At 42.5% G+C, this 27666-nt stretch overlaps 7 protein-coding genes across 22 annotated transcripts; 4 read left to right on the top strand and 3 right to left on the bottom strand.

Annotated features, from left to right (window-relative positions):
• Window positions 1-218: 218 nt before the first annotated feature.
• unc-104 (kinesin family member unc-104) lies at window positions 219-23523 on the bottom strand. 14 transcript variants are annotated; one of them, XM_065864013.2, is made up of 27 exons: window positions 23172-23523; window positions 12355-12494; window positions 12205-12287; window positions 11905-12144; window positions 11664-11848; window positions 11340-11595; window positions 11022-11185; window positions 10828-10967; window positions 10577-10618; window positions 9661-9780; window positions 8810-9592; window positions 8581-8747; window positions 8194-8384; window positions 7558-7770; window positions 6926-7335; window positions 6687-6867; window positions 6538-6628; window positions 6187-6483; window positions 5760-6122; window positions 5513-5693; window positions 5006-5398; window positions 4835-4946; window positions 3188-3214; window positions 2909-3098; window positions 2707-2843; window positions 2349-2450; window positions 219-2280 (listed from the first exon to the last, which is right to left on the bottom strand). In XM_065864013.2, the coding sequence occupies exons 2-27, from the start codon at window positions 12452-12454 to the stop codon at window positions 2184-2186; spliced, it is 5265 nt and encodes a 1754-aa protein (XP_065720085.2). In that variant the 5' UTR covers window positions 12455-12494; window positions 23172-23523; the 3' UTR covers window positions 219-2183. The 14 variants fall into 14 exon arrangements, with proteins under 14 accessions (XP_065720085.2, XP_036669696.2, XP_065720084.2 ...); XM_036813801.3 differs by having other exon boundaries at window positions 5504-5693; window positions 23172-23522; XM_065864012.2 differs by having other exon boundaries at window positions 5504-5693; window positions 6687-6864; window positions 23172-23522.
• On the top strand, window positions 3448-3858 carry LOC108009298 (uncharacterized). Its single transcript, XM_017073538.3, has one exon. The coding sequence runs from the start codon at window positions 3452-3454 to the stop codon at window positions 3818-3820; it is 369 nt and encodes a 122-aa protein (XP_016929027.2). The 5' UTR covers window positions 3448-3451; the 3' UTR covers window positions 3821-3858.
• LOC108009297 (uncharacterized) lies at window positions 4068-4787 on the top strand. The gene has a single exon (XM_017073537.3). The coding sequence runs from the start codon at window positions 4068-4070 to the stop codon at window positions 4656-4658; it is 591 nt and encodes a 196-aa protein (XP_016929026.2). The 3' UTR covers window positions 4659-4787.
• Window positions 13381-15091, bottom strand: LOC108009299 (uncharacterized). The gene is made up of 2 exons (XM_017073539.4): window positions 14419-15091; window positions 13381-13457 (listed from the first exon to the last, which is right to left on the bottom strand). Exon 1 carries the CDS (start codon window positions 14705-14707, stop codon window positions 14483-14485), a length of 225 nt encoding a protein of 74 aa, XP_016929028.1. The 5' UTR covers window positions 14708-15091; the 3' UTR covers window positions 13381-13457; window positions 14419-14482.
• On the top strand, window positions 16259-19435 carry LOC108009296 (mitochondrial sodium/calcium exchanger protein). Of its 2 annotated transcripts, none has more exons than XM_017073536.4 (7): window positions 16259-16609; window positions 17189-17517; window positions 17701-17775; window positions 17828-18313; window positions 18641-18789; window positions 18847-19081; window positions 19133-19435. In XM_017073536.4, exons 1-7 carry the CDS (start codon window positions 16323-16325, stop codon window positions 19426-19428), a joined length of 1857 nt encoding a protein of 618 aa, XP_016929025.2. In that variant the 5' UTR covers window positions 16259-16322; the 3' UTR covers window positions 19429-19435. The 2 variants fall into 2 exon arrangements, with proteins under 2 accessions (XP_016929025.2, XP_065719791.2); XM_065863719.2 differs by having other exon boundaries at window positions 16266-16388.
• A 464-nt stretch (window positions 23524-23987) lies between the features above and the next one.
• Window positions 23988-25047, bottom strand: Sod2 (superoxide dismutase 2). 2 transcript variants are annotated; one of them, XM_017072360.4, is made up of 3 exons: window positions 24951-25047; window positions 24842-24893; window positions 23988-24708 (listed from the first exon to the last, which is right to left on the bottom strand). In XM_017072360.4, exons 2-3 carry the CDS (start codon window positions 24874-24876, stop codon window positions 24090-24092), a joined length of 654 nt encoding a protein of 217 aa, XP_016927849.1. In that variant the 5' UTR covers window positions 24877-24893; window positions 24951-25047; the 3' UTR covers window positions 23988-24089. The 2 variants fall into 2 exon arrangements, with proteins under 2 accessions (XP_016927849.1, XP_036669458.1); XM_036813563.3 differs by having other exon boundaries at window positions 24842-24996.
• A 260-nt stretch (window positions 25048-25307) lies between these two features.
• Arp53D (Actin-related protein 53D) lies at window positions 25308-26707 on the top strand. Its single transcript, XM_017074757.3, has 2 exons — window positions 25308-25434; window positions 25491-26707. The coding sequence occupies exons 1-2, from the start codon at window positions 25347-25349 to the stop codon at window positions 26654-26656; spliced, it is 1254 nt and encodes a 417-aa protein (XP_016930246.2). The 5' UTR covers window positions 25308-25346; the 3' UTR covers window positions 26657-26707.
• Window positions 26708-27666: the final 959 nt, after the last annotated feature.

Raw genomic sequence — 27666 nt, 5'->3', positions numbered from 1 at the left:
ATTCCTTTAGGAGCACAATTAAACAGCCGGACTTTTCAAACGCACCTAGTTTCAGAAGCTCGTAGTATAACTTAAATTTGGAGAGATAACCAAGTCTAATATTGGCTGGTGGACTAAAACCAACTTCAACCAAGTCTCCCAACTTGTACTTTGGTCCTGGTATGGGCCACAAATATCTTACCTCTGATAACTTTCCAAAAGTAAAACCAATTTGATGATTTACAGATTTTCTTTAAAGCCGTTTTATTTTATATTTCTTTAATAGTGATACGCCCTGGCATATATCAATTTGTTTTGGATTATACATACACATAGCATAGGTTTTAATTTCATTTCCCTTAATTTGCTCCGCATTGGTTCTGCCCTCTGTTCTTTAATCTGTCATTTGAAACGGTTGCCAGGCAATCATCTCTTACATACATTGATATATAGCCGATGTACATATTTAAATAGATTTTGAAATGTATTGTACCATATACGCATATATAAGTTGAGTTTCTTGCTCGTTAACTCGCTTAGCTAGTATATAGCTCTAAATTTTTTTGGTGTGTGCAATTCTTTGTTGTTAAATTCAAACTGGGCCAAAAAAGGTTATTACATAAGTATCATATAATATGCTCGTATAATGATTATTGTAATTACAATTTTCTAATATGTTACAATTCGAAATTAATTCAATAGTTTAACAAATGTTTACATTTTGCTACAATCAACTCAAAACCCAAAACGCCGACTCAGTTGCGAAACGATTCTTAAAAGAATACGTATTATCCGATCCAGCAACGATCGCTTAACGTTTCGTGTCCATTTCCAGACACCAACGAAAGCAATCCCTTCAACAACTTGGGGAGCTTCGAGGCTTGTGATCTGCGCACAAGTGAAGCTCCAATTGATCCTTTAACCTGACCTAAGCTCGTGCTCCAACCGAAGGCAAAATGCAAATAAAATTTGTAATTCTTCCGCAAGCAAAGCATAATTTCGGTTTCATTTTTAGTTGGGAAATGTACAGGTGGCCATTGCGTACTAATTTAAGAGTCCTTATCAAAACTACAATTGGTTGTTCCGTAACTTGATGCTTGAAGCTTTAGCAGGTGGTTCCGAGTGGGAGCATTTAGAAGCGAAACTGTCTGTTTTTTATAGGGGGTGTCTTGTGGGGGAGAAGCCTTAAAAGCTGTCAACAGTTGACAATGTGGGGCGGCTGTTAAATAGCAGCGCCGATTTCATGGTTCGTAACTCTGGTGTGTAAAATAGTTCATTCGCATATAGTTCTGGTTGCTTGTATATATATAATATAGATCTAACAATAATCGTTACCTTTATAGAGAGATTTCGCAATTCTGCTGAGCTTATACCTCACGACTCCTATATCCTATATACTGTACGGTCTTTCTTTAACACACACATATTTTTGGTATCATATTTTTCTCCGGCGGTTGCCTGCTCATTTTAAGTTAAACAATACAAGATACAAGTACATGAAAATTTGTGTATAAACAGCAAATATATAGGGTTTTATACATTAATTCATTATATATAGTTCCTCCTTTATATATATGTCTGTATTTTGCTTTAGGTTGCTCCTTTAAAATGCATATACGTGTGTGTTTGTTTTTGCATTACAAGCTTTACATAATTGTCGCATACTTGAGAAAATAATACATACACTAACTGACGAACATAATATCACGTGGGAACTCAAACTAAACGATCCTTTAACTAATACCAAATATTTATACAATCGAATCAAACGAAGGCTATTTACAAAATTGTCCAAAAACTTAACCGAAACGGGTTCTAAAAAGTAGGCTATCGTATCTATTCGGAGCTGCTAACGCCTACTCATTGGGCCGTGGCCAACTAATCACAAAATACATAATAATCGATAAACTGGTTGTTGAACTACTTAATAATTACGTACGCTTTGCATTTGGTTAATCTCATCTCATAATCTGTGATTTTCTCATTCGATTTCGATTTGCCTCCTCAGCTTTGCCCTAGCAACAATCATCTGTTTCCTACAACTCCCGATGGAATCCTCCAAGCTATTTCAATCAGTTGCCAGCTGCTGCCCCAGTCGTTGGTTGAGATCTCCTCCTGACCAGTCGTCGGGCGATATTCAGGCGCTGCAGCCAGCCATAGCCTGCGTCTCAGTAAACCAAAACGGACTCCATCGTGATCGTATCTCATTTGCTCGCACTGTTGGCATTCGCCGCATTGGTGGCCTGGATCTGGGAGGCCGTCTGGCTGGCCGGCTCCAAGGTTCGTCGCGCCAAACGGGATCTATTGGGGAGATTATATTATAAATATCTATAATATTCAAAAGGAAAAGCCCTGGGCATTGCACTTACTTGATCTGGCCAGCCAGCAAGGGATTGATGGCATACAGCCAGTCGTGCACTTCCTTGTCGCCAAGGGTCTGCAGCAGATAGCCACGATGTTTGGTTACCACACTGTTAATAAATGTAATTTATAATTAGTTTGAATTCAAAAATATTCGGGTGTTTTGAAATTACTTGTAAATGTTTTTTAGGTGTCTAAAAGTATGCCACATGAACATGAATTCGCTTAGAAAGACGACTACCCATTATTCATTGCATACTTTTAGACATCTAAAATGGAATTTCAAAGTTTTTTCAAAACCGTAATGATATGATGATATATATAAATCTCTATAGATTTATTTTCTTTATCAGAATCAAAACAAACCTGAAAGTGTTGGGTATCTTGACCATGGCCGCCTGGTCCTCGCTGCACTCCACATGGGCAGTGGCCAGATTGAGGACAGCCCGTTCCACAGGGTCCTTCTCCGAGCGGTAGATAAACACATAAGGGCGACGGACAATCTGGTTTTAAAATGTTTCAAATTAAGACTTCCCCTTATAAAATACATCGACTTTTGAAAACCTACCACCCAGCGCTTCTTCCAGCCGGAACCGCCATGCTCCAGGACGTTCAACAGACCCTTGCGGGCCACCACAGGACTCACGCGAATCTCCTCCAGCTCCGGCACATAAAGACGAAGCGGCAGAGCCGGCTGGGTAGCCGGAGCAGGTGCCTCCCAGCCGTTGGGGGCATCAGCCCGATCCGGTGAACATAATCTAATTCAAGGATATACAATTTAATTAGCCAAAGTTTCTTTGGAAAGTTGGTTTAGGTTTTAGGTTCTTTGGATAGAAAAGAAAATTACCTGCGTCGAATTACAAATTTGTTGTTTCTAATTGTGTAAAAGAAACCAAAAGGAAAACAAACAAATAAAATATAGAAAGTTTTGTTTTTGAGTATCTCGAGTTACATAGGAAAGTGAGTGGTGGTGTGGGGTTTTTGTTAGTTTTTGCACAGCGATGATCGAATGGCGGGCAATTACAGGGAAACAGCTGGCAGCAATAGCAATAATGGGTTGAAAACAAATGGAAATGGTTTTCTATAGCTTCAGTTGCAAGTGGTTTATAGGATGATTTGGATCAAGACTCTTTCTTTGCTGCTGCTGCCGGCTTTATTTATGAATTCGGTTATGACAACTGGCTTTGCGGAAGAAACTGTTTTGAACCATGATGACGACCCGGATCCTGGTCGTGAGAAGTACATTTGGAATCCGTTTCCGGGCTTCTGCGGCGAGAATGCCACCAAAGCTAGATGTGCTGGAGTGTGTCCCGAAACCTGTGCCTTTAAGTCGCTCAAGTGCCCCAACTATTGCGGTGTGAATTGCATTTGCAAACCTGACTATGTCTTCGATGAAAAACTACAGCTGTGCATTCTAAAATCGGATTGTCCTCAGGATATAAAACAAGAAGTTGTGGAAACCCATCGTGTGTTTCAGTAGGGGTCTACAATTCAAGGTCCTTTAATCATATATGATTTTAACTGTAAATTACTGTTTTTATCGAACAAATAAATTTAAAATTGAACATTATCTTTGGGAGTTTAAGATATGTCATCTCTGAATTTTAGGAGCAACTTAACCATCTTTTGAAATGGGTTGACTGACCCAAGCAAATTGAAATTTCACAGAAATCACAGGTGGAACATTACTATATTAAATTTAGAGTAATTTAAACCTTAGTTTCACAATGGCTTGTTTTGTTTTGCTACTGATCGGATGTATCCTTCAGAAAACTTTATTAAGGGCAGAAACCACTGAGGACGAGATAACCTGGCCGGATGACGTCACTGAGGCTACCTTAGAAACAGAGATGACCTGGCCGGATGATCTGCCAGTAACCGTAACGAAAGAGGTCACTTATCGCACCGCTAGAACCTTGGATCCTTTGGATGCCTTGAAGGACGAAGAAGAGTTCATGGAAAAGCCGCACAAAAACAAAGATGTCGAGACATTCGACAGCCTGGAAGAAGGATACCGCATGGTTCATCCAATAGAGGAAGCAAAAGCTCTTAAGCGGAAGCCGGTTCCCGAGGAGAAGTATATCAAGCAGCCGTTCTACTTCGGCTGCTGTCACAACTCCACGAATGTGGGATGTGCAGGTGTTTGTCCGGAGACCTGTGAGTACCGCTCCAAGTACTGTGTACCCCTATGCGGACCTCCATGTCGCTGTAAGCGCGGTTTTGTCTACAATATTCAGCGAAAGGCCTGCACCCTGCGCTCCGACTGTCCCAAGTGGATTGTCCAGAGCAAGAACGGAATCTACAGGGTATTTTTGTGAGGAATGGATTCTTAGTGATTGTGGTTAGTGTGATGAAGTGATGTAGGCTGTGGTGTGCTGTGGTGTCGTGCCAATTTCGTTTGTTCAAATAAACCAAGAAAGCCGGATGGATGCAAGCTAACTAAGATGGTTGGTGCTTGTGGGGGGCAGATCCGAGTGGTAAAGCGACTACTTACTCCATGGAATTGCTGGAGATGCAGCTGACGGTCATGTCGGCACATCCCTCATCGCTGGGCGAAACATCCGATTGGGTTTGCGTATCATTGGCCTCGCTCTTGGTATAGCGTCCTTAAATAAATGTAGGGATTAGCAACTGGATGGCTTGGCAAATCCAAAGTCCCACTCACCCTGCACCAACTTCAAGCACTTGAGCATCAGGTCCTGCTCCCTCTGGTTGTACTCCCGCTCTGGAATGATTTGCTGCGGATCCTTGACCGGCGTCTGCGGCGATTGTGGAATGACCATGTGCACGGGTGAGGTGGCTGCCCGGGCGGCCAGATTGCACACATCCTTTTCGGTCTTGGTGGTCGGATTGGGATTGGTGTCCATGCCCAGACGTTCGCGCAACAGCAGAAGATGGCGCATGCGACCAACCTCCTCCAGCCGGGTGAGTTTCTCCAGCTCCCACTGGTGGTCGAAGATCAGCGAGTCACCCCTTGGCCGCCAGCCATGGAGGTTCTCCTCACCCCGTACATACGTGGAGCTGGTGTCCAACACTCGGCGCTGGCGCCTCTGCACACCTGTAAGGACATCAAGTTAGGGAGTGAGTGGGGGTCAGCTCCAGGGATTCGACAAGCGAGTGCAAGCGGACTGAGTACGAGTACAACTACAATGAGAATTGCTACCTGGACTACCTGCTTCGGATGCTCTGCGCAGTGCCAGCTCGTAGACTCCGGTGAGGCGATTGGCCTCCGGATTGCGGTACTGTCCCGAGAACAGGTGCTTCAGGGAGCGCGGTCCGGTGCGAGCGTCGCGTCCATAGATGACCATGCTCAGATCTTTGGTGATAATGGCCGGGCGGGCACAGTTCTCCAGCTAGGATGGGGAAACAAATTGTTACTACATGCATAGTAGTATTTAATTAAAAGGTATAATACATACCTCCAAGTAGGCGCTCAGCGTGATGTAGATGGTCTCGCCGCCCTGGGAGACGCGGTTGAGCAGCGCCGAGTTGTGCAGACTGGAGTCCCAGGCTGCCTCGAACCGGTAGAAAGACCGATCGTCTCCGGGCACCTCCAGGACTTCGCCGGGGAACAGACCCAAGGACAGGACGCAGGCGTCTTCGTCCTGCTCATCGGATGACTCCGGAGTATTGCGAATGCGTCCCACCACCAGCTCGTTGATGTCCTTCCACTTGACCTCCGCTGTGGGCTCATGGACGATGGTGATACGAATGCGCCGCTGGATGCCCTGATGCAAGAGGAACAGTCCGCGGCAGGGAAGATCATCGCTGTGCTCCACGACCTGTTGGCAAAACCAACTCGGATTACTTTCTGGTTTACTTGAATGGTTGAACAACCCTACTAACCGATGGCACATACTCTCCGTTGGGAGCCAATTCACAGATCTCGAACCAAACCAGAACGTCGTGCTTGGCCAAAACCGTGGACGTGGGCGCACAGGGCAGTGGTCCAAACTTGGGACTACGCACCGGCTGGCTAATCGGAATGCTGGGTGGCAACATGCGACGTGGTGGCGGCCGGGAGACGAACTCCTGCTTGGCATCCTTGTGCAATGGGTGCGTCTGGTAGTGGCCGAAAATCTTGAACATTATGGGCTGAGTCTTCAAGTACTCGATAAAGGATTTGGTCACGGGTACAGTAATCTATGGGAAAGACACCATTATATTTTTGCATATTTAAACAAAACCTATACTTACATTCTGCACATGGTAGAAGCCCAGAGGAGCACCGGATGCGGAATTCTTAACCGGTTCGGTGGAGAAAGCCTCCTCATGACGATGCAAGAAGCTAAAGGTAATCTTTTATAAACCTCTAATTCTAAGGGAATTTCCAAAAGATTACTTACTTGAACTGACAGAAGATGTCGGCATATTCAGCGCCAATGCCAGTGGCCTGGAGAACGGTGACCCGGAAGGTGAACTCCTTGCCCACCTGCAAGTGCTCGCCGGGCTCTTCGGCATTCTCATGGCACTCGGAAGCGGAGTTGGAGTCAATGCCGCGACCAGAATCTACATCCTCAAGCTCTGCTAAAGGGCATAATCATAAACCTTAGCTGATAGTCGATGGAAATCTGTGAGAACTCACCCTCCAACTTGCTGTCCAAACCACCATTGTCAATATAACGCTGTACGTCATCCTTTTCGTTGAGAGCCCTGTACTTGGGCTTGGCATCATCTTCGTTAAAAACCAAACGAGCCGACTGCTTGACACCATTATTGAAGTCAATGGACTCCTCATCCAAAACAGGCTGCACGGCAATCCTTAGGTAGCCACGCACATCTCCCCGCTCGTTGACAATGGCCACTTTGTGGACCAATGGCACTGGATAGAGCAGGTTGCTCAAATAGATGAAGGAGCGACCCACCATGCGGAACCAGGGGAAGCGATCGTAGAAGGGATCGCCGCCAGTGAGGCTCTCCACATTATAGTCCGGCGAAGTGGGACTCATCTCGGCCTCGTTGTGGTACATCTCACGCATCAGCTCCAAACGTTGCCTAAAAAATACAACCAGGAAATTATAAACATGAGGTTAAGGCAGTGACTTTTGTTATATAAATAGTATTAGAATATTGCATAGGTAGAAGAGTGCGGGTAGAGCGTCAAAGCAGGCCTAAACCCGCCCCAGATCAGAAGCCAAATATGTAAAGCCATGCAACTACAACTAAGGATAGTTTCTACACGTCTATATACAAATGAAACCTGCGGTCAAAGCACACCTAGACGGTATCAGATTGGCCAATGTGAGGCGGCCCCGTTCGCTTTCGACTGGTGGCTCCACTGGGAGCAGCTGCGGCTGCTGGCCGGGATGCGAATCATGGCTGGGTGGTGCGATCCATCCGCTCAACGCCTCCATGCCGGACGTATCGAATAGCATGGACGATGGCGGGCTCTCGACATTGTATATCTGTCGCATCAGCTCGAGGCGATAGCTTGTTTGTGTACGAAAATGATTTGGGATGGGATCGGAATCGGGGTTTGGGATTTGTTGTCGGTGTGGGCATGGGAATCGTAGTAAAAGAACCGAAAAAGTACAAATCAACATTGGTTCAAAACTCCTAGCAAGCTGTCGGGGCATTGGCGAATGATGGCGATGAGACTGGAGGCGTAAATGGTGGCGGCGTGATCTTCGCTTCGTTCACATCCAAAGTTACAAATGAACCAACAAATTCTAGAGCACTTGATAGAAACTAGAATCCATGAACTACAACCACCATGCACGTATTTATAAAGGAACATAATCAACTCAAATCGAAAGCCAGCTTTAAGTTTAAAATTTCAACCAAGGTGCAGAGAAGAATGAATGTGAGGACAGAGCAGGAATTCATATGGAGTCTTGGGTGTGATGAACTTACCGTAGCTTCTCCAGGGACCAATGATGAGTGGCTCCGTTCTTGGTATCGGTGACCTCGACGGCCACCAAGGTTTTGGACACTGGAGGTGCTCCAAACTCATCGTCCTGATGCGAAGGAGCCACACTGGAGGCCAACTCAGGTGGCAGAGGGGAGTACAAGGTGTCGGTCAAGAGAGTAAATTGGAATTGAACCTGAAATGGGAGGGGGATAGGTAAAATTTATTATAGTCATAATATTAAAGGAGCTTTACTTTCACTTTAAACTGTGATTTTTAGGTGTCTTAAAGTATGCAACAATTTATTTTAAACTCAAAAATTCAATTAAATCCTTCAGGAAGTCTACTATTCTTTATTAACTGCAACTAAAATAATATTTTTACACAATTACCTTTTTCTTCAACTCAACGGATATAGCGTTAGCTTCCTTGAGGAATATGGCATTGCCCCAGAGATCGTCTCGCAAAGAGGTGAATTGGTGGTAGCGCCACTTGCGGAATGCCCAGGCAGCCAAACCAGCCTCACGAGCTGTCCAGCAGGACTCGTACATGGGATTGGCTAAGGATTATAAAATATTTGTAAAATTCTTTGCACTTCCAAGACCATTGCCATCCCCTTACTGTAGACATCTTCCTCTTGATGGAAGTCCTCCGGGGAGTAGCTGCTGTACATCGACATGGTCATCGATTGCTCCTCCACTTGCTTCTGCAAGGCATCAATACGAGCTTCGTAGGTTTTGCGTTGCTCCTCAAACTGCTGATCGGCCTGGAGTTTCTCCCGCTTGTACTGCTCCTCCAGGTTATCCAATCGCTTCTTCATTTCGGCCTTGAGATCAATGCCCTGCTTCTCCAGCAATTCACACTGGGCAAAGTTCCAGTCCACCTGCTGGGTATCCGTCTTCTCCACCTCGTTTTCCGCCTCATTCTCGGTCTCGATCTTCTCACGCAGTTCGCGAGCCTGCTCCGGATTGGTGAAACGGAACACATGGTTCTTGCCCAGGATCACACGGGAGCCGGTCTTGAGAACCTCCGGTTCAACCAACTTGCGTCCATTTACATAGATAATGGCATCCTTGTGCGGCAGCAGGGTAACCGTGCTGTTTCGATTCTCAAAAGTGCAGTGCTCCTTGAGGATGTGCGATCCGGAGAGCTGAATGTCCTGGGGAACATTTGCTTCGTGGGTGCCCAGCCGGGTTAGTCCCTCCTTGATGTAATAGAGCAGACACTCGGAGAGATTGGGATCCTCGTTGAGGTTGACCAGATGGGGAGTCTTCTTGGGTGAGAATACGCCCACTGTGATGCCGTCTTCCTTGACGGCCACGCCCATTTCGGCGAAGACCGCCTCTCGCTGCACACGAATCTCCTCGGTGCGCTTTAGTTTCTCCTCCCAAGTCTCGTTGAGTTCTATAAAGAATTATGGATTTATAGGTGTATTACAACTTATAGATTTATTTGGCTTTAGTAAATCCCACCTGCAATGAGTTTCTCGCTGGCCTGCAGCTGATCCACTGCCATCTCCGTGGTGGATCCATTGCGATTACGTGTCTTAGTGGGCGACGACTTGATCACCGTGGACTTGTTCAGCTCATCCTCTGTAAATACGGAAGCGGTATTAGATCGTAGAACCTCTGACCATTTTTGGAGGTCACAAGCGCAGTGATAAGCGTGCTAAGGTTATAATAAAGGTATGAAATACAGATATATGGAATATAAATGTTCATAATATTTTGTATACGAAACGAAGCAAATGCCAATGGTTTATGGTTTTTTTGGGGACTACTGCATCACTCGGGCATGTCCACTTTCTAGCCTTTAAGCAGTGCGGACTGCGGGGAGTTGGTGCCTGTCTTTCCTTTTTGGACTTTGGCAACTCAAATAAATTATTTAAATACTTTTTTGAAGTCTCTTTGGTGTATTTTAGGGCAACATAAAGAGGACTCGACTGTGATTATCGTATGGGTTATATAAGATTATATTCGTCCTGAAGCGATTTGTTTTGAAGCTTTGACGATACAGCACAATACAGAGGCACACACAGAGAGAAATGTAAGAATATTGGCAGTGGTTAAACTACAATATCAGTGCGTTTCAAAACTATGTATTTAATGCAAGGAAGAGTCATAATATTTGTAGATACAGAGGAACTTCAGTGTTCTATCTAAAATCATATCCTTTTAAGCATAGGAGATCAATTCGACATAATGTGATATATTAATTATCCAAGAAATAGTACAGCTAGAATGGATATTCTTGACATTATTTAAGTTCGCCTTAAGCTCTGAAACGCACTGTACATTTTTGCATATTTTATTTATTTTATTGAATAACATTTGTTGCATGTGAAGCCTTGTTTTTTATTAGCGCTGAATTTCTGTGAGCTTTACTTACTATTCGTATCGCGCTTCTCACACACCACTTTGCCATCGGGTCCTAAACGAAATAGGTTTGGGTTTGGTTTTGTTTTTTCTTTTCTAGCATAACTAGACTAGGACTATAACTACCTTAGGCAGGGTTTTCTTGTTTTGTTTTTTAAGTGTAGCGAGTAATTTTTTAATGTGTGTGGCTGGGTTTAATGTACTCTATTTTAGTTGAAGGTATTCGAACAGTATATAGTTGGTTTAGGCTATTCCAGGACTTACCTTCCTGCACCTCGATGCCCTCGGCTTTGAGTAAGTCCCGCAGCTTCTGGATTTCCTCCTTGAGTTCGCGAATAAGCTTGGCATTGGCATCTTCATTGACCACAGCCTTGCAAACAATTTGCTTAGCGCGATCAGCATAGCTTTAGAAAATATTATATAATCTAAGGTTTTTAATAAAGTAAATAAATATGTACCGCAAGGTGCTGAGAGTTTCATCATAGTTAATATCTGCTGGTGAGATAGCTGCAATCATAGCTGTCTTGGAGTTACCTCCCAAGTTTTCGCGTAGCAGCCAGGTCAAGGCCGAATCACGATAGGGAATGAAGTCTGCCTTCTTGGTGTTCTTTTTCTTGGAAGCCTTTTAAAGTAAATGAATACATTAGTAGCTATAAAGGGTAAAGAAACGTTTATGTAAACGTACAGACTATATGGTAGCAAGGCAGCAGAAAAATACAGATGATTTATTAGCATATTTTCAGTCGTTACATATATTGTTATTATTATAAACTTACCACCTCCGCTAGGGCTGAGATAACTTTGCCCAAGGTGGTCAACGACTTGTTGATGTTGGCTCCCTCCTTCAAGCGGGTTCCCTTAGCACCAGTGGAATCAGCTCTTTCCGAGCCAGCCAAATCCACCAAGCTAATCTTGGACACCTTCTCTGTGGTCAAATCGGTCATGGTATCATAACGACGTTGGGTGAAAAAGATAGTGAAGACGGCATGGGAACGGGAACTGGTTTCGTTCATGTTGGTGGCGGCCACAGTCCTAAAAAATAAATTAAAATCAATTAATTAATGGATAAATTTCAAGATGTCGTTAAAATGAAAACCCACCGAGCCTTGTTGCCTTCGTCAATGAGATCGTGAATGTCCTGGTAATCGGTGACGGCCAATTTAGACAGATCCTCCACATAGGGACCCAGCAGGGGATGCTCCCTCACACGCAGATTGCCCTTGTTCTTGGGATTCAGCAGATCCCTGACTCGCTCGCAATAGATTTCCATATATGACACCTCAACCTAAAAGAATAATTAAATAAGAATCCAAAACAATTTAAGATATTGCTAAGACTCACCGAATACTTGAGGTCATCGGTCTCCGTATCCTGAATGCGAGTGAATAGATCCTTGCAAATCATGGGTATTATTCCCTCTTGCTGCTCCTCCTGCCTGCCCATCATGGTATATGATTTTCCAGCTCCAGTCTGGCCATAGGCAAAGATGCAGACATTATAGCCGTCGAAGGAGTGCTGCAGCATCTCCTCGCCAATGTCCTTGTAGACCATCGATTGTGTGGAGAAATCGGCATCGTGGTGCTGTGACATAAATAAATATTTTACTAAACGTTTATATCTCACCATTTAAATTAAACTTACATCATGTGACCAGTAGGAGTAATCAAAGTTGAAGCGCTTTACCGAGTCGCTTGTGTTGGGCGGCACCTTTGGATTGGTGATGGCTGTCAGGAGATAGTATATAAGGATTTATTTTAGAAGAATCCAGAGAAGAATCCAGGAGTCTCTTACCCGTGGTGGCCCCTGCCATCTCGATGATGCATTTTGACTCCCTGGCTATTTCACGCGAGTTGAAGGGGCGCACTCGCACCGCCACCTTAACCGACGACATCTTGTCCTGCCTCTCAGTGGGTGTCCTGGTTTCCGGTTAACTGGAGTGGAAATAAAGGAAAGGGAATACTTTATAGTCATTGGAGTCATTCGAGTGGGCTGCAAATTGGCTCGAGACTTCCACTGGCAGCACTGACATTCTATAATTGCCCCAACTTTATGGTTATGTACTAGTCCACGATTTGTTCTTGTGGTAGTTCCAAACAGTGAGTCATGCCCCCGGCAACTCGCCAGGGAAATTTGAATTGAAGCCAGGGGTGGGTCTGAGGATTGCCCTTTTTCCTTTGGGCTTAGTCTCGGACTTCCTTTCACAGTAGAAACCCTTTTTTTAAATTTTTTATATCATATAAAAGAACCTATTACAAAAAGTACCTAAAGGTATTACTAGCTTTAAGAATACACAAGTATTAAGGATAAGACTCAAAGATTCTAACATTTGTAGTAATTTTTGACTTTTTAAATCTTTGATTTCATGCAAATAGTTTTGTATAATCCGCAACCCTCTTGACTCACACAGACGCAGTTTCACTCACACACTCGCAGCAATGGGAAAAAATTCCACAATCCACAATGCTTCCAATAAAACGCAGACGAGTGTCGGCCAATACTCGAATGAGTCATCGAGCAAATACAAAAGGCAGGATAAAGAAAAACACCCAACCCCCAAAAGGAAGGGAATGACTTTAAGTACAATTTTTTATAGAAAATATATTAAAGAATGTAACAATTTATTGAGAATAATTTACCTTCAGTTAATGCCAAACAAACGCTGGCTTATAGGACGACTATATCCTCAAAGTTCATTATAGCACTAATCGGAAGAAGTCTTTATAACACTTTTGAGATAGCACTTTGTTGTGATTTTTAATTAGTAATAGTTCTTTGAAATTGAATTATTTTTGTTGTTTTTTTATAAGAGTCACTCTATATTTTATTTATTTATTCACCAGTAGTTATTTCACTTGACCAACAATGAAATTCTTTAACTCGCGCACACTAGTGTCCTGAAATATGGGGAGACCAAGTTTAGAAACTATTCCAATGAATTCCCGGCCAATGCGCAGCTGTGAGAATTTCTCTCTCTTTCCCATCCTTCCTCTCTCTTTGTTTACCTGGCCAAAATACTTTTGTTTATATTTTTTTTTGTTCCTTCAATTTCTTTTTGACGAAACTGTCAAAGCAAATGTGCAACAGCCTGCAGTAAAAAGTCTACACAGGAAGATTTGCGCAGAATCGCGAGACAGGAGAATTGTGGAGAGAAGGCAAAGAAAGTTGAGAGAGAGAGAGAGAGGGTTGGAGCGAAAGTGAGAAATGCAAAATATTTGTGTAATGTATTTATTTTATTTTTTATGATATGCAGACTGACGCAAGTTGAAGGCGCACAAAACGATAAAGAGAAAAATTAAAGTAATCAAATGGGTCTATATCCTTATCCAGAATGTCCTTTTCCTCTTCCTGCTTTTCCAAACTCAGTTTACCTGGCTAGGCTCTTGAAAATTTATTCGTCACTCTGTCAACCCTCATTTGCACTTGAGAAACGAACTTAACACTCGAGGTCCTTCGCGCTACTTCGCTTTTATTGCCTTCTGCGTCATAATGTCGACTTTTTATGGCTTCCTGCGGGGCAACACGGCGGGCACTTAATGCCATATGCACACTCAACCACACTCACTCGCGCACACCATCACCTTCACCATCGTGGGCATATCCTTCGCTGGGTTCTTCTTGACCTTTATTAATAAATTTTCAAGTTGCCTCTGCCATGGACACCGAGCCTGGAAATCTCTACACTCTACACACACTATCCACACTTTTCTGGAGGCCACTGTATACTAGATGATAGGGGAAAAAATAGGCGAATCAAAATTATGTAAAACGAAATAATGGGCTATGTTGTTCGAGAATTTTGAAATGTTTGGTCGAGCGAATTGATGAAATTTTGCAAATATATTTTGAAGCATTTACCAATTGATTTTCTGTTTCGTTTTATTTATTTTTTCGGGGCCCTTATATGTACAACTTATAGAACTCAAAATATTTTCTGTTTCAAGAACATCTGTGGCTGCTGCTGATAGTCCATTTGTTGTTGCTGCTGCTGCATTTCTTGGTCTGGCTGTTGTTCTTGTGTGTAATTGAATACTAGTATAAAGCTATCCAACATGGATCGCTTGGAGGTGGTGGCAAATATGATGGACAGCACCAGAATTGTGGTTAACAACAGGGCGAAAAACAATAAGTAACCAAAAGCGCACATTCGCGTAGCTTTTTCTTGACTCAATTAAAGGATTCTTGATTATATTAGGTATAGGCTGCCATATATATATGTGTGTATATGTAGGGGTCTGGCTTTCTGTATAACAGCGAAAATTTTGCACTCCTTATTTGCGGGGACAAATCTTTGATAAAGTCTTAGCTTGCCACGGAATTAAATATTTTCATTTGGAATTCGTTAGTTGATTTACTTGGCTGAGCTTTTATAATATTATAGGGCCACTTTTCGTTCGGGGAAAACTCTTGGGCTTTTCTGCACAAAATCGATGGCCAGCCAGCGGAGGGCCTTAGGAAATTAATTCGCGCACGATTCGAGACCAGAACGAACTGCACCCGTTAAGGGTAGACGACACAGTGAGCTCTGGGAAAGTTCAGAGGATACGACCAGCCCTCCACGAAGACGCATGCGCCGAATTCTGGAAGAGCAGGGGTTCTGTGGGGTATATGAGTGGGCCGTGAGGTGTATATGGGTATGCGAAAAATTTCATAAATTTCATCTACAAAACTCTTGGGGGGGTCCGCGACAAACAAAAAGCACGCCTGTCAGCCTTTGGCACAAAGAATTTCATTATTAGCGCAAGGTGTCCACTTTTGCAGACAGCCACTGTGCCACCAACACCCCCGATTCCACAATGTTTGATCTTATTATGAGCCATTTTACTATCGCTGCCGGCACAGTGGCTATAGCGACGGCTATATCCCCCAGCTGATGACGTAAAATAAATTCTTTCTATTGATTTCCCATCGCAGCGAGACGCAGGACAAGCTTTGGCTTTTTATGTTACTCGGTGGGTCTCATTTGTATACCATACTTCTCCGGCGTAATTACATTGACATTGAAATCTGACGCCGACGCTGGCAGGACAGTAAAACGTTGGAGGTTGGAGCTTGGTGAAGGATAGGGAAAAATACTTGGAGGGGATGGCTCTGCTTGGGTAGCACTTTTGTATTTGTTCACAAAGATGTGGATACAAATGTCCTTTATGTTCTAGAAACTTTCTAGCAAGCGAGGAAACCACTTTATGTTTTTAACCACATTTGCTTTAACTAAACGATTTCTATAACTTAATTGTGAACCATTATTATTAAATTAGCTGTCTATCATCTACTTAGAATTTAGGAAATATATAAAAAAACTGTGATTCTACCTGACTTGGTGTTTAACTATAATATTTGTAGGTTTATTATAAGGTCAAGATTCCAAAAATTAAGATACCAAATCTTTCTTTATCCGGTTTTTCGGGAATACCATTGGGAGATCAAAAGTACTATACAGTTCGACTATATTATATTATGATATTATTATTATGATTATTATCATGTATTTTTTAGCTAAATCATGGTTTACTTATAAGGTCAAGATTCCAAAACTTAAGATACAATATTTATCTTCATCTGGGTTTTCGGGAATACCATTGGGAGATCGAAAGTACTATACAGTTTGACTTTAATTATAGTGATTATTATTATTATCATGTAGTGCTTAGCTAAATCATGGATTCTGAAACCCAAAATAGATCAAAGTAATCCCAGTCATAGTGTCAGTGTTTTTATGAGTTCAGTGGAAAAATTTCGGCTTGCACACAAAATACACTACAATGGCAGACAACTTCAATGGTCTCCCCAACGCAATGGACGAGGAGTTCGACAACTTTTGGAAAAAGGTTAGCTGCTTTGCGGCCGCAAACTTTCCCTTCGAGGAGCGGTGCGAGTTCGTCAGAAACGCCGTGGACTGCAACAAGAGTACGAATGTGGTACCTTACATGACTCTCCTGGCCTGCGAGCTGAAATGCGTTAACAAATTCGAGGAAATGATCTTTATAAGCTTGTTCATGGGGCTCTGCTTCGAGATTCTGGTTTTACTGATCTACACGATCAATGATTAGTAAGTTGCCGACAAAGTTCGATCTTCATGGTTCAAATCGTTGCTAGATACATTTGTACTAGTCCTCAAAGCTGTTTTGATTATAAAGTTAGAATATACTTAATTACGAACAAGAAAGAAAGCTAAAGCCGAGTGCCTCGATTATCAAATACCCGCTATTCCGTTGACCAATTTAAAATAAAATTCCAGGTCATTTCTAATGAAGCAACACACACTAAAAATACGAGCGCCACCTAGCGGAGGAGTGGTACCACTACCATGAAAGCCTCTTTAACTCGGTTACTTATAACTTTTAAGATAACAATGCGAATAATAGGAATTTTGGCAGGTAGATAGGTATTCACAAATAAAATAATTTTCAATTTACTCTGAAACTTAATCTTCCTACATGTGGACCTCAGACAAGATTTAGCATTATAGGCGTTTATAAATGAAGTGAAATTAACTTGCGCTGCGTAGGAATCCCAAGAATCTGCAAGCTTAATTACAGCTTTATACCTCTCAAAGTTTCCGTATGAACGATACACACTGACGATCGTTTTAAAATCGCATTTGATCATTATCATTTTGTTTATACAGCTACAGTCCCGCTCTGAAGGCCGTATCGCGGTTACTTCATATGAACGAGCACTTGGCGGGAGTCACCCTAATGGCATTTGGAAACAGTTCCGCCGACCTCTTCTCAAACTTGGCCAGTGTTAAGAGACATGTGCCTGTGCTGGCCAACAGCTTGTCCTCAGCCCTGTTTGTAACCATGATAACCGGTGGCCTAATATGCTATATAACGCCCTTCAAGATGAATGCGTACGAAACCGTCCGAGACATATTATTTCTTGTTCTCGGGACATTTTTGATGGATTACTTTACGTCTTCAAGTATAATTATAAAGAACGAGTGGCATTTTTTGCGTAAGTTTTTATATCCACTAGAGATTGTTTTACTAAGTTACTTACTAATGGTTAAGATACTTTATGAGTTCTTTATGTTTTTCAAATAAATGAAATATCTTTTATGTACATTATTTATTGTTTGATTAATATTATCAGAGAAACTCTAAATGACAAGATTTCAATTTATTCCTTATAATTTAGTTGTGGCCTTCGTTTACATAGTGTACATACTTATTAACGTCACAGATGTTTATCTACTGCGGAGGACTATAAACTGTGAGTCTTTTTACACAGTTATTCTTCGATATTAACTGCATTCCTTTCCTAGCAACGGCGAACAAAATTCAAAGTCTGATGGAAAAAGAATCAACGCCTAAAAACCTAGAGAAGATTCGAAAACTAGAAGAAAAGTACGATTATTATTCACAAGATGGGCAAGTAGAGATTTATGAGCGAGACAGTAAACTCTCGCAGCAAACCAAAATGCGGTACACCACCTTGCGAATGGCGCGAAATTCCCGGGTGAGCGTTAACCGAGGCTTGACCAGAATAAGGAGGCTCGACATGACACAGCCGAGAAACAGGGGGATCTTCAAGGATTTCTTCCTGGCACTGAGGCCCATCAAGTGCCAGGCCTGGCGGCAAGCTGACATTCTGGGGAGGACACTACTGTTGATCAGGGCCCCGGCCGTGATCCTCTGCACCCTATACATTCCCCTGGTGGACTATGAAATGGACAAACATGGCTGGAACAAGCTACTAAACTGCCTTCATGTGATAATAAACCCGGCCATGTCCATCTTGGTTCTCATGTGTGAGTAGTTCTCCAAACAGAGAACATTATTCATAAGGTTGTTGATCATTTTTATTATGTTTAATATCAATTCAATCCAAAAACGAGGTGTATTTTGTTACCATTTTTATTTTTTCTTTCATTTCCTATGTCGGAGAGTTTATAACATTGCTGTTTCGTAGTAAATTCAAGAACTACCTCGCCCTTTTCTTTAATATCCTAAAGACATCCTTCCTTAATGCACAAATTACATTATTGAATGGTAAAAATTATAGTTATTAAATTAAGTCTGTCATTAAGAATATATTATACCAAGATCTAATATAATTTTCTTCTTCGCAATCTCAGCCTTTCTAAGTAGTAAAGCTAACACTTTATGGTACATGGCCATGCAGCAGCAAATTGTTTATGGGGCGTATTCCCTAGTTCTTACCGTGCCATTTTTCGTCTTCATTCTCATTAAATCAAGGACAGATGTGCCACCTTCTTATCACTGGGTGAGGCAAAATATGACACAAATCTTTGAATTAGAAAATCCTGACTTCCCATTTTAGATATTTACACTAATGAATCTGACAGGCTCTATGTTTATAATCTTTATTTGCGCCACGGAAATCGATAAAGTACTGGAAGTAATTGCAAATGTGATGGCCATAGATGACGACTTCATGGGAGCTACGGTAAAGGCTTTTACAGGGAATCTGAGCAGTCTTTTTGCAAATACCGCTGTGGCCGCTCACGGCTATCCGAAAATGGCTTTTGCCTCCGCCATTGGAGGATCTTTTTTTAGTAAGGATCATGTATTTGTTGGAATGCACTTAACATCTACCTACCCCTTAGCTATTGTTGTAACCGGAAACACGGTGATATACGTAAGGAGTCTCGTAGGTCAAGACGTTACGCCTCGTGACCAGATGGAAGATTATGGTCTTTCCGCTTTCTTATTTCTTAATCTGGGTCTGTTTACCATTCTGCTGTGGTCCACAACGTTAGGATTTTTTGCCCGCCGCTCTATGGGATTGTACTCGATTGCGCTTTACAGCATCTATTTAGTATTCGCCATTTTGGTTCATGAAAAGGTCATTCATTCGTTCGCTGATGACCCTCAGGTTTCAGCTGCATTTGGCGATATTTAAGTGCTAGCAAGCAGAGCCTCATAAAATTTTTACAACTACTATTTCTACTCTAAATTTATACTTTTATACCACACTCAACAAATAAATCAGTGTTACAAAAAAGGTTTTATATTTTTATTAAGTTTTAAAAGGAAGTAGTTTATGAGTTTTTGAAGCGCACCTTGCTGGGATTTACGGCACGAATTGCGATTACTGCGCAGAATTTTCTTGGGAGTGCGTGAAAAGAGGGGGAGGAAAAGCACACACAGACTGAAACGAAACCAAATAATACCGAGCGTGTGTGGCTGAAGGAAAATGGGAAAGAGTGGGAAAAGCGGTCGTTGACGTTCATTGTTGGCTGCGCAGTTCCTTTTTTTCACTGCCAGCTTTAAGGGATTTTCCACCAGCGAATGTCAATGACAGTTCATGAGCCAAAACACTTGAATTTTCCGCTGCATCATGCCCAAAAGCAAGTTCGCTGACTCTTTTGGCCAGGATCAAGCAATTAAAATGTAACACTCCAGCGGGCAACACTGCGTATGAGTCATATTTTTGCTTTGGCTGCAGGCTGGTATCGAAATGAAATTTAAATTCAATTTTCAAGTCCGCAGCCTAAATGACATTTATGGCCGAAGAGGAAGAGCAGAATAAGAGCTCTCAGAACGGCAGACACGTGTATATAAAAACCCTCGTAATTCCCCCATTTTTTGTGTTCCTCTGAAAGCCCCCAGGACACTTAAAGCTCAAAAAGGACGAGTGTTTGCGTGGCCCCCATCAAGTCTAGAACATAAACGATAAATGCGATTTGGTTATTTAAGTCATTGCAACGAAAGCGTGGGCAAAATAGGAAAAAATATATAGCGGAAAATTCAAGAGAAAGGGGTGGAGAAAGCCTGCCCCACGCAAAAAGCACAAACACAGTCGCAGCACACCAACACACAGGCAAAGAGAAATGGCGGATGACTCATCCGAGGCAAGTAATTGTGAGTGTGAGTGTGGGACCTGGCCACAGTCGCGTCCCAACGCAGTGGGCATGCCAAAGAGCAGAGGGCAAGGAACAGGACATAAGGAAGGAAGGAAGGAAGGAAGAGCGAGCCCAATGGTGAATCATCTTTCAAGAACCAAACATTCCTGCCTTTACGCCAGGCCCTGCTTTTCCACCCACCTCCGAACATTTTTTCGGCTCTCATAATTTCAAGGTTTGTTTACTCGGAGCCTATTCTACTACAGAGAGGAAAAACCAAAGATATAATGTTATATTTTTTATTTTGATTATTATATAAGATGTATAAATTAATCAGAAATTAAAGAAGTCAGATAAGGATTAATGTATACCCATGGGCGAAACAGGTACTAATAAATAAAGAGCTGAAAAAGTTATTATTAATAAATATATTTCTTCAAACTCTTAAGATATTGTAACTCTTAAATACCAGTTTTCAGGAACAAACAATTATTCCCAACTTTAAAAGCTAGGATAGATAAAAAGAAATACTAGTATAATGGAGACACAACTTTGAAGGAAGTATACATTTAAGAGTTTTCTTAAAGTAAACCATAACGTGTAAGAAAACAACCATACAAAAATAAATAGGTAATCCAACTTTGTGGGCCTTTTTCTACTCTGTAGCTTTTTGTTTTGCCACGCAGAACAGCCCCAATGCTGGCGTGGAATGTTGTAACTTTCGGTGCCTAGCTGTCGCTCTATATATGTAGGATATAATTTGCACACACGCAGATGGCAGGACACGTTGATTAGCAAGTGATTTCCATTTCGGGCACTTTTTGTTGCCTACTTTTTAGGGGAGCTGACCACACGTGACGAAGTAGACCGCAATGGGCGACGGCCACGCCCCGAAGAAGGGGCAACTGCATTGGGGAGCACTTAAAAGTGCAGTCCGCAGGTAATATAAATCATTTTGGACAACCACAAGCTTTTGCTCCTTTCCCCGCCTAACACAATTAATAATAAACAAGGGGAAAATTGTCAGAACAGGAAGCCATTTCGCGACCAGGTGAGTTTTCACCCCATCTTTCCATTTTCCTTTTTAATGCTGCTCGGAGAAAATTTATGTTTATGGCTTGGACCCCCCCATTGGGCACTCTTTGTCCCATGGTTCCAGCTCGTTTTACTCTTTTTTTGTATACAGTAAGTATTTTGCCTTATTTATTCATGACACTTTGGAAGCCACTTTATGGTGCGGTTCGTAAGCTGCGGTTTTTGAAAGGCATTGGATGGGTCAGCCTTTTGTTGTGGGACACCAGCTTAAAGCTGGTAAAGCAATATTTTCCCGAGGGGTCGAGACTGTTAGACTGCCTTAGATTCACTCTATTATTAGAACAGCAAACAACAATCACAAGCGAACAAGCTGCCTAATCCAGTCCGCACTTAATCTCTCAATCAAGCTGGTCACTATAATCACACCCCAGTCTCTGTGGACATGACGCATACTTTTACACAAGGAAAAAAATTATTTTACATTCATGAATATACTGTCAAAGTCAGGGTTAATGATATTTCAATGTAGGAGTAGAGTATGCCACTCTAAACTATAAGACTATTAAGACTATTATACTAATTTGTAGATGTCATGAAGGGTTCTGAAACAAGCTTTGAAATCATTTTGGTACACCCTTAAAGTTACGGGTCCTTATATCTTTGATTCTGCTAAGCAAAATGTTTTAGTAGAGTTTTGAAACTCTGCATTGAAAGCAACATTTGCTTTGAAAGATTAACATTTTTCATAATTTAAGAATGGTTATAAGTGTTGAATTTATTTTGTTGAAAGAACTATAAAGAGTTCAGTCAATATGGTCTTGATTCACGGTTCATTGTTTAAAAAAAAACACTTTGTATAAAGTTTAGCTTTTAAAACTCAATATAATACAAATAACAAAATCTTCTGCGAAGTTCTAATGAGTTCCTTAGTTTTTAGTCCTATATGAAGAAGAACTATAATAGACAGACAGTAATAAAGATGTCATATTTTTGAAATATGATTTAAAAATAATTTTAGTGTCATGGTTAAGCTTTAAAAAATAAACATAGATATGACTTTTAACATTAGACTAACGATTGTCTTTCGCTAAGTATACAGTCAAGTAATGCGCAAAAAGAGGGAGATTAAAGGCAAAATCCCTGGCCCACGCATGATAGACCTGATCCTGTATGGACAGCCACCCACACAAATTTGACACTTGAATGGGGATGCACTGACTGACTGAGTCGCATCGAGGTGAAGGCTGTCCTTTCAGACTTCCCCCGCCCAAAGGTCAGAGGTTGTGCGTCGGCAAACATTTGATTTGGATGAATAAACTCAGCTCCCCTGGCAACTCGAGTTCCATTCCTGACGTCAATTGGCGAGGCGATAACACCTAGGGGCGTGGGTCGCAGCGCATAAATACGTCTGTTCTGGATGTACTATATCTATACGGAACCCCTCTGGATGACAGGTTGCGCCATATGCCATATGCTCGGGGAAATTCGCAAACAAGAGTCAAGAGGTTTTATTTTTAGAACGATAGGGGGGCGGACAGCTGCTGAAGGACCAAATAAAGGATCTGCAACAGGACGAATGTCGGAAAAGTTCCCCAAGGAGATGCGTGCGCACTTCTGGGGCAACTGGCTGTGGAATATTGATTTTTCACACAATTTCCCGAATACAGTCAAGTGGAGTTTTTCACAGGCCATGAGGAAAACTTATTTTGAATCAGTTTTATAGTATATCTTTGGATATATCCCAGTTTTAGTGACTATTACTCACCTTCAGAAAGGTAACTCCCTTAAATTGATACTCCCGTTCCAGAGTTTTCCTTGCACAATCCACAGTCACAGCGATTTATTCAGTTATTATTGCACTCGATTAGGTTTATTTTCTACAGTTTTTATTGGTCACCGCGCCCAGGAAATTAAATGATCTTCCTTTGTTTGGTTTTCAAAACTTCTGGCGATTTTCGAGGATGGCCATTACGCGAACAGGCAACAAACGACTCTGCCAGCGGCTGGCCATTTGTCCCACCATTCGGAAAAGCGTGCTGGAAAATTGTTTGCAGCTGCGCGCACGCAAGCTCGGGAAAACTCAGGGGGAAATCTCTATTTTCCGCCCCCAATTCCGCGGCAGGCTGACTTTTGTTTTTGTTTGCGCACAGCTGATCAGCTAGAGGTGGCACTGCTGACGGCAGTGTTGAAAAATGACGTGCCGATAGTTTAATTTCAAATTTGAAATAAAAAAATTTTAACAACAAGGTGGTTTTGTTAAGGACTATATTTACGGACTGTAGTTATAAATGGCAATATAGGGGTACAATTAAAAATTAATAGTTCTTATCCATCAAAAATATTTTTTAAATGTATATAGTGAAATATATTAGGGGTTTTAAATCTTCTTATATACTATATACAGATCATATATCTCTTATTTTTGAGTCTTTAACAAAAATAATATTTTAAGTTTATAAGGTAATCGGGCTACCTTTTTTTATAGGTTCTGTGGTATTTCTGCTACATTTTAAATTTAATTATTGGTACCTTCCGAATATCCAAACTTAACCCATTCTTCCTACTCAAAAATCGCCATAAATAAGTTGCAAGTTGGTACCAATTTATTAACCGCAACTGAGACTACAATTTGGGATCTCGGATCCGCCGATGCTTACAGATTAGACATAGATAACCATGGTGTTTAGCAGCTGAGCTTCTTGGCCTCCTGGAAGCGGCAGGAGATGTCGTCCCAGTTGGCGATGTCCCAGATGGCCTCCACGTAGGAGGGTCGCACGTTCTTGTACTGCAGATAGTAGGCGTGCTCCCAGACGTCGATGCCGAAGAGGGGGATCAGTCCGGTGGACGCCTCCAGGGGATCCTGGTTGGGCAGGGCGGCCAACTGCAGTTTGCCGGACTTCTTGTTGTAGCCCAGCCAGCCCCAGCCGGAGCCCTGAACGGCCACGGTCAGCGTGCTCAGCTCCTTCTTGAACTCCTCGAAGCTCTTCCACTGCGACTCGATGGCCTTCTTCAGGTCCTCGCTGGGCTGGCTCTTGTTGGGCGAGAGGTTCTGCCAGAAGATGGTGTGGTTGATGTGGCCGCCGCCATTGAACCGCAGGGCCGGAGCCAGCTGGATCAGCTTGGTGGTGTCGCTCTTCGACTTGGCCTCCTCCAGCTGCTCCTCGGCGGCGTTCAGATTGTTGACGTAGGTCTGGTGGTGCTTCTGGTGGTGCAGCTCCATGATCTCCCGGCAGATGATCGGCTCCAGGGCGGCATAGTCGTAGGGCAGCTTGGGCAGGGTGTGCTTGCCACGCACCGCCAGGCTGCAATGGGTTAAGACTCGTTGTTTTATAATATCCTCAAGATCAGGGTCGCCATTTGTTGCTTTTTTTTATGTAATCGGTCATGGCCGGCATCGATTTTGGCTTTTTTCTCTGCTCATCATATACAACTTACCTTGCCGATTGCGAAATTCTACGGGCCACAAACATCTCTGCTAATTATTCAACTGCAAATTAGGGTTAGTCCTGATCTGTGTTTTAAAACCAAAAAAAACAAGGCTTACGTTCTCGTTTTTTTGCTTCCTCTTTTGAACAATTTAATTCTAGAGATGGGCGAGCAGCCGAAAATATCGAACGGCCACAATCAGTCAGTGATGTGATTTCGGCTATTTATTAGCTAAAACAACGCATCTATAAAATACAAAATGTTTGAAATGTATCTTATCTTAAAATTTTACGTTTTAAAAATTAATATACTCTAGTTTTGATGTTTTACAAAGTATTTATTATTACTTTGCCAGCTTTTTAATATTTAATATCCCAGTTGATTGCCTCTTGGGATAGTGGAATTCCAGCTCAAGAAATCATAGGCGCCAAATTTCAAATAAACCATGAGTTTTACGTCTATAAAATGAACCTTACTGTATAGTCAGCCCGAATCAAACAACATAGCACACAATATGTCGACATTTCACATACCTTCCCGTATCAAAATCGATATAACAGATAAACGGGCACAGCACATTCTCTACAAGTACCTACAAATACGTAAGTCCCTCAGAATAGGCCACACAATAATTATTCCATAGATATTCCTTCTATAGCTTCTGGAGACATGAGTAGTAAGAATGACAGTTCCTCCCACCAAACTGCAGTGGTTATTGATAACGGTTCTGGGGTTTGTAAGGCAGGATTCTCTGCGGAAGACACTCCCCGGCTGGTCTTCCCCTCGATTGTGGGTAGACCTCGTCACCAGAACGTTCTGATGGATTCTCTGATCGATGGTTGTGTTATTGGCGAGGCGGCAGCAACAAAAAGGGGAATTCTCACTCTAAAATATCCCATAGAGCACGGGGTGGTCAAGAACTGGGATGACATGGAGAAGATTTGGAAGCATACATACGAGCTGCTGCGGGCGGATCCAATGGATTTGCCGGCACTTCTCACCGAAGCCCCTCTGAACCCGAAGAAGAATAGGGAGAAGATGACGGAGATTATGTTTGAACATTTTCAGGTGCCAGCTTTCTACGTGGCCATTCAGGCCGTACTCTCCCTTTACGCCACCGGACGCACTGTGGGCATTGTGGTGGACTCGGGAGATGGTGTGACCCACACGGTTCCGATCTACGAGGGATTTGCCCTGCCCCACGCCACCGTTCGTGTGGATTTAGCTGGCCGGGATCTCACCGATTTTCTGGCCAAACTGCTCTTGGAGAAGGGTGTAAAACTGGGCACTTCTGCGGAAAGGGAAATTGTACGGGATATCAAGGAGAAACTCTGCTACGTTTCCATGAATTATGACCAGGAAATGGAACTGCAGCAGGATACAACAAGGAGTCGTGATAAACAGGAAGAGAGCTACGAGCTTCCCGATGGCCAGAAGATCAGTTTGGGCAGCGAGAGATTCCGCTGTCCGGAGGCTCTCTTCCAGCCCAGTTTGCTGGGCCAAGAGGTGATGGGCATCCACGAGGCCACCTATCACTCCATCATCAACTGCGACATGGATCTACGGAAGGATATGTATGCGAACATAGTGCTCTCCGGTGGAACGACGATGTTTCGCAATATCGAACACCGATTCCTGCAAGACCTAACCAAAATGGCACCCCCATCCGTAAGAATCAAAATCAACGCCAGTCCTGAGCGCAGATTCTCCGTTTGGACGGGTGGCTCCGTTCTGGCCTCACTCACCAGTTTCCAAAATATGTGGATTGACAGCATGGAATACGACGAAGTGGGTTCGAGCATCGTTCATCGCAAGTGTTTCTAGGCGAGGTTCAGAAAAAAAGTCACGATCGTTTAATTTTATTATTTGGCTTGTGTTCAAGATAATGAATAATAATATATTTTTTTATGTTTTAATGATAAATGGTGCTTATTTCGTTTTCCAACCTTTTTACAACTTTTTATACCCGTTACTCGTAGAGTAAAAGGGTATACTAGATTCGTCGGAAAGTATGTAACAGGCAGAAGGAAGCGTTTCCGACCCCATAAAGTATATATATTCTTGATCAGGATCACTAGCCGAGTCGATCTAGCCATGTCCGTCTGTCCGTCTGTCCGTCTGTCCGTCTGTCCGTCTGTCCGTCTGTCCGTCTGTCCGTCTGTCTGTCCGGATGAACGCTGAGATCTCGGAAACTATGAGAGCTAGGCTATTGAGATTTGGCGTACAGATTCCTGAGCTTCTTACGCAGCGCAAGTTTGTTTCAGTAGACTGCCACGCCCACTCTAACGCCCACAAACCGCCCAAAACTGTAACTCCTACAGTTTTGATGCTAGATAGAAAATTTTAACTGAAATGTATTGTTCTCAACAATACCTATCGATTGACCTAAAAAAAAGTTTGCCACGCCCACTTAAACGCCCACAAACCGCGAAAACCTGTGACGCCCACAATTTGCATGCTAGATAAGAAATTTTAACTGAAATGTATTGGTGTCGTCAATACCTATCGATTGATCCAAAAATAAATTCCACGCCCACTCTAACGCCTATAACGCTTAAATCTGTCTACCGCCGGTAGGTGGCGCATTTTAATCTCGCTTTGCTGCTTGCATATCTCCATTTCCCTTTGAGTAACGGGTATCTGATAGTCGAGGTACTCGACTATAGCGTTCTTCCTTGTTTTTTTAGAAAACACGATGGTTTGTTGAGTACATTTTTTTTTACTTTATATTTCTAATCAAAATAAAATTCGCGGGACTAGTCATACGCCAAATAACAACTATGGAATGATAATTCGTCAAAGGATGAATCATGGGTTATTCATATTGAAACTTC

This window comes from Drosophila suzukii, chromosome 2R (genome assembly GCF_043229965.1).
Source record: "Drosophila suzukii chromosome 2R, CBGP_Dsuzu_IsoJpt1.0, whole genome shotgun sequence".
Lineage (NCBI taxonomy): Eukaryota > Metazoa > Arthropoda > Insecta > Diptera > Drosophilidae > Drosophila > Drosophila suzukii.
Note: the sequence above shows the minus strand (reverse complement) of the source record. Positions and strands in the feature narration are given on the sequence as shown.

Coding starts and splice junctions, on each gene's coding strand:
- LOC108009298 (XM_017073538.3), top strand. CDS start 3,452: ATGATTTGGATCAAGACTCTTTCTTTGCTGCTGCTGCCGGCTTTATTT.
- LOC108009297 (XM_017073537.3), top strand. CDS start 4,068: ATGGCTTGTTTTGTTTTGCTACTGATCGGATGTATCCTTCAGAAAACT.
- unc-104 (XM_036813801.3), bottom strand. CDS start 12,454: ATGTCGTCGGTTAAGGTGGCGGTGCGAGTGCGCCCCTTCAACTCGCGT. Junction 2,451..2,706: donor AAGATACCCAACACTTTCAG/GTTTGTTTTGAT, acceptor ATTTATTAACAG/TGTGGTAACCAAACATCGTG. Junction 2,281..2,348: donor TTGCTGGCTGGCCAGATCAA/GTAAGTGCAATG, acceptor TCTCCCCAATAG/ATCCCGTTTGGCGCGACGAA.
- LOC108009299 (XM_017073539.4), bottom strand. CDS start 14,707: ATGTGCGCTTTTGGTTACTTATTGTTTTTCGCCCTGTTGTTAACCACA.
- LOC108009296 (XM_017073536.4), top strand. CDS start 16,323: ATGGCAGACAACTTCAATGGTCTCCCCAACGCAATGGACGAGGAGTTC. Junction 16,610..17,188: donor ATCTACACGATCAATGATTA/GTAAGTTGCCGA, acceptor TTGTTTATACAG/CTACAGTCCCGCTCTGAAGG. Junction 18,790..18,846: donor TGCCACCTTCTTATCACTGG/GTGAGGCAAAAT, acceptor TTCCCATTTTAG/ATATTTACACTAATGAATCT.
- Sod2 (XM_017072360.4), bottom strand. CDS start 24,876: ATGTTTGTGGCCCGTAGAATTTCGCAATCGGCAAG. Junction 24,709..24,841: donor AGAATTTCGCAATCGGCAAG/GTAAGTTGTATA, acceptor AACCCATTGCAG/CCTGGCGGTGCGTGGCAAGC.
- Arp53D (XM_017074757.3), top strand. CDS start 25,347: ATGTCGACATTTCACATACCTTCCCGTATCAAAATCGATATAACAGAT. Junction 25,435..25,490: donor CTACAAGTACCTACAAATAC/GTAAGTCCCTCA, acceptor TTCCTTCTATAG/CTTCTGGAGACATGAGTAGT.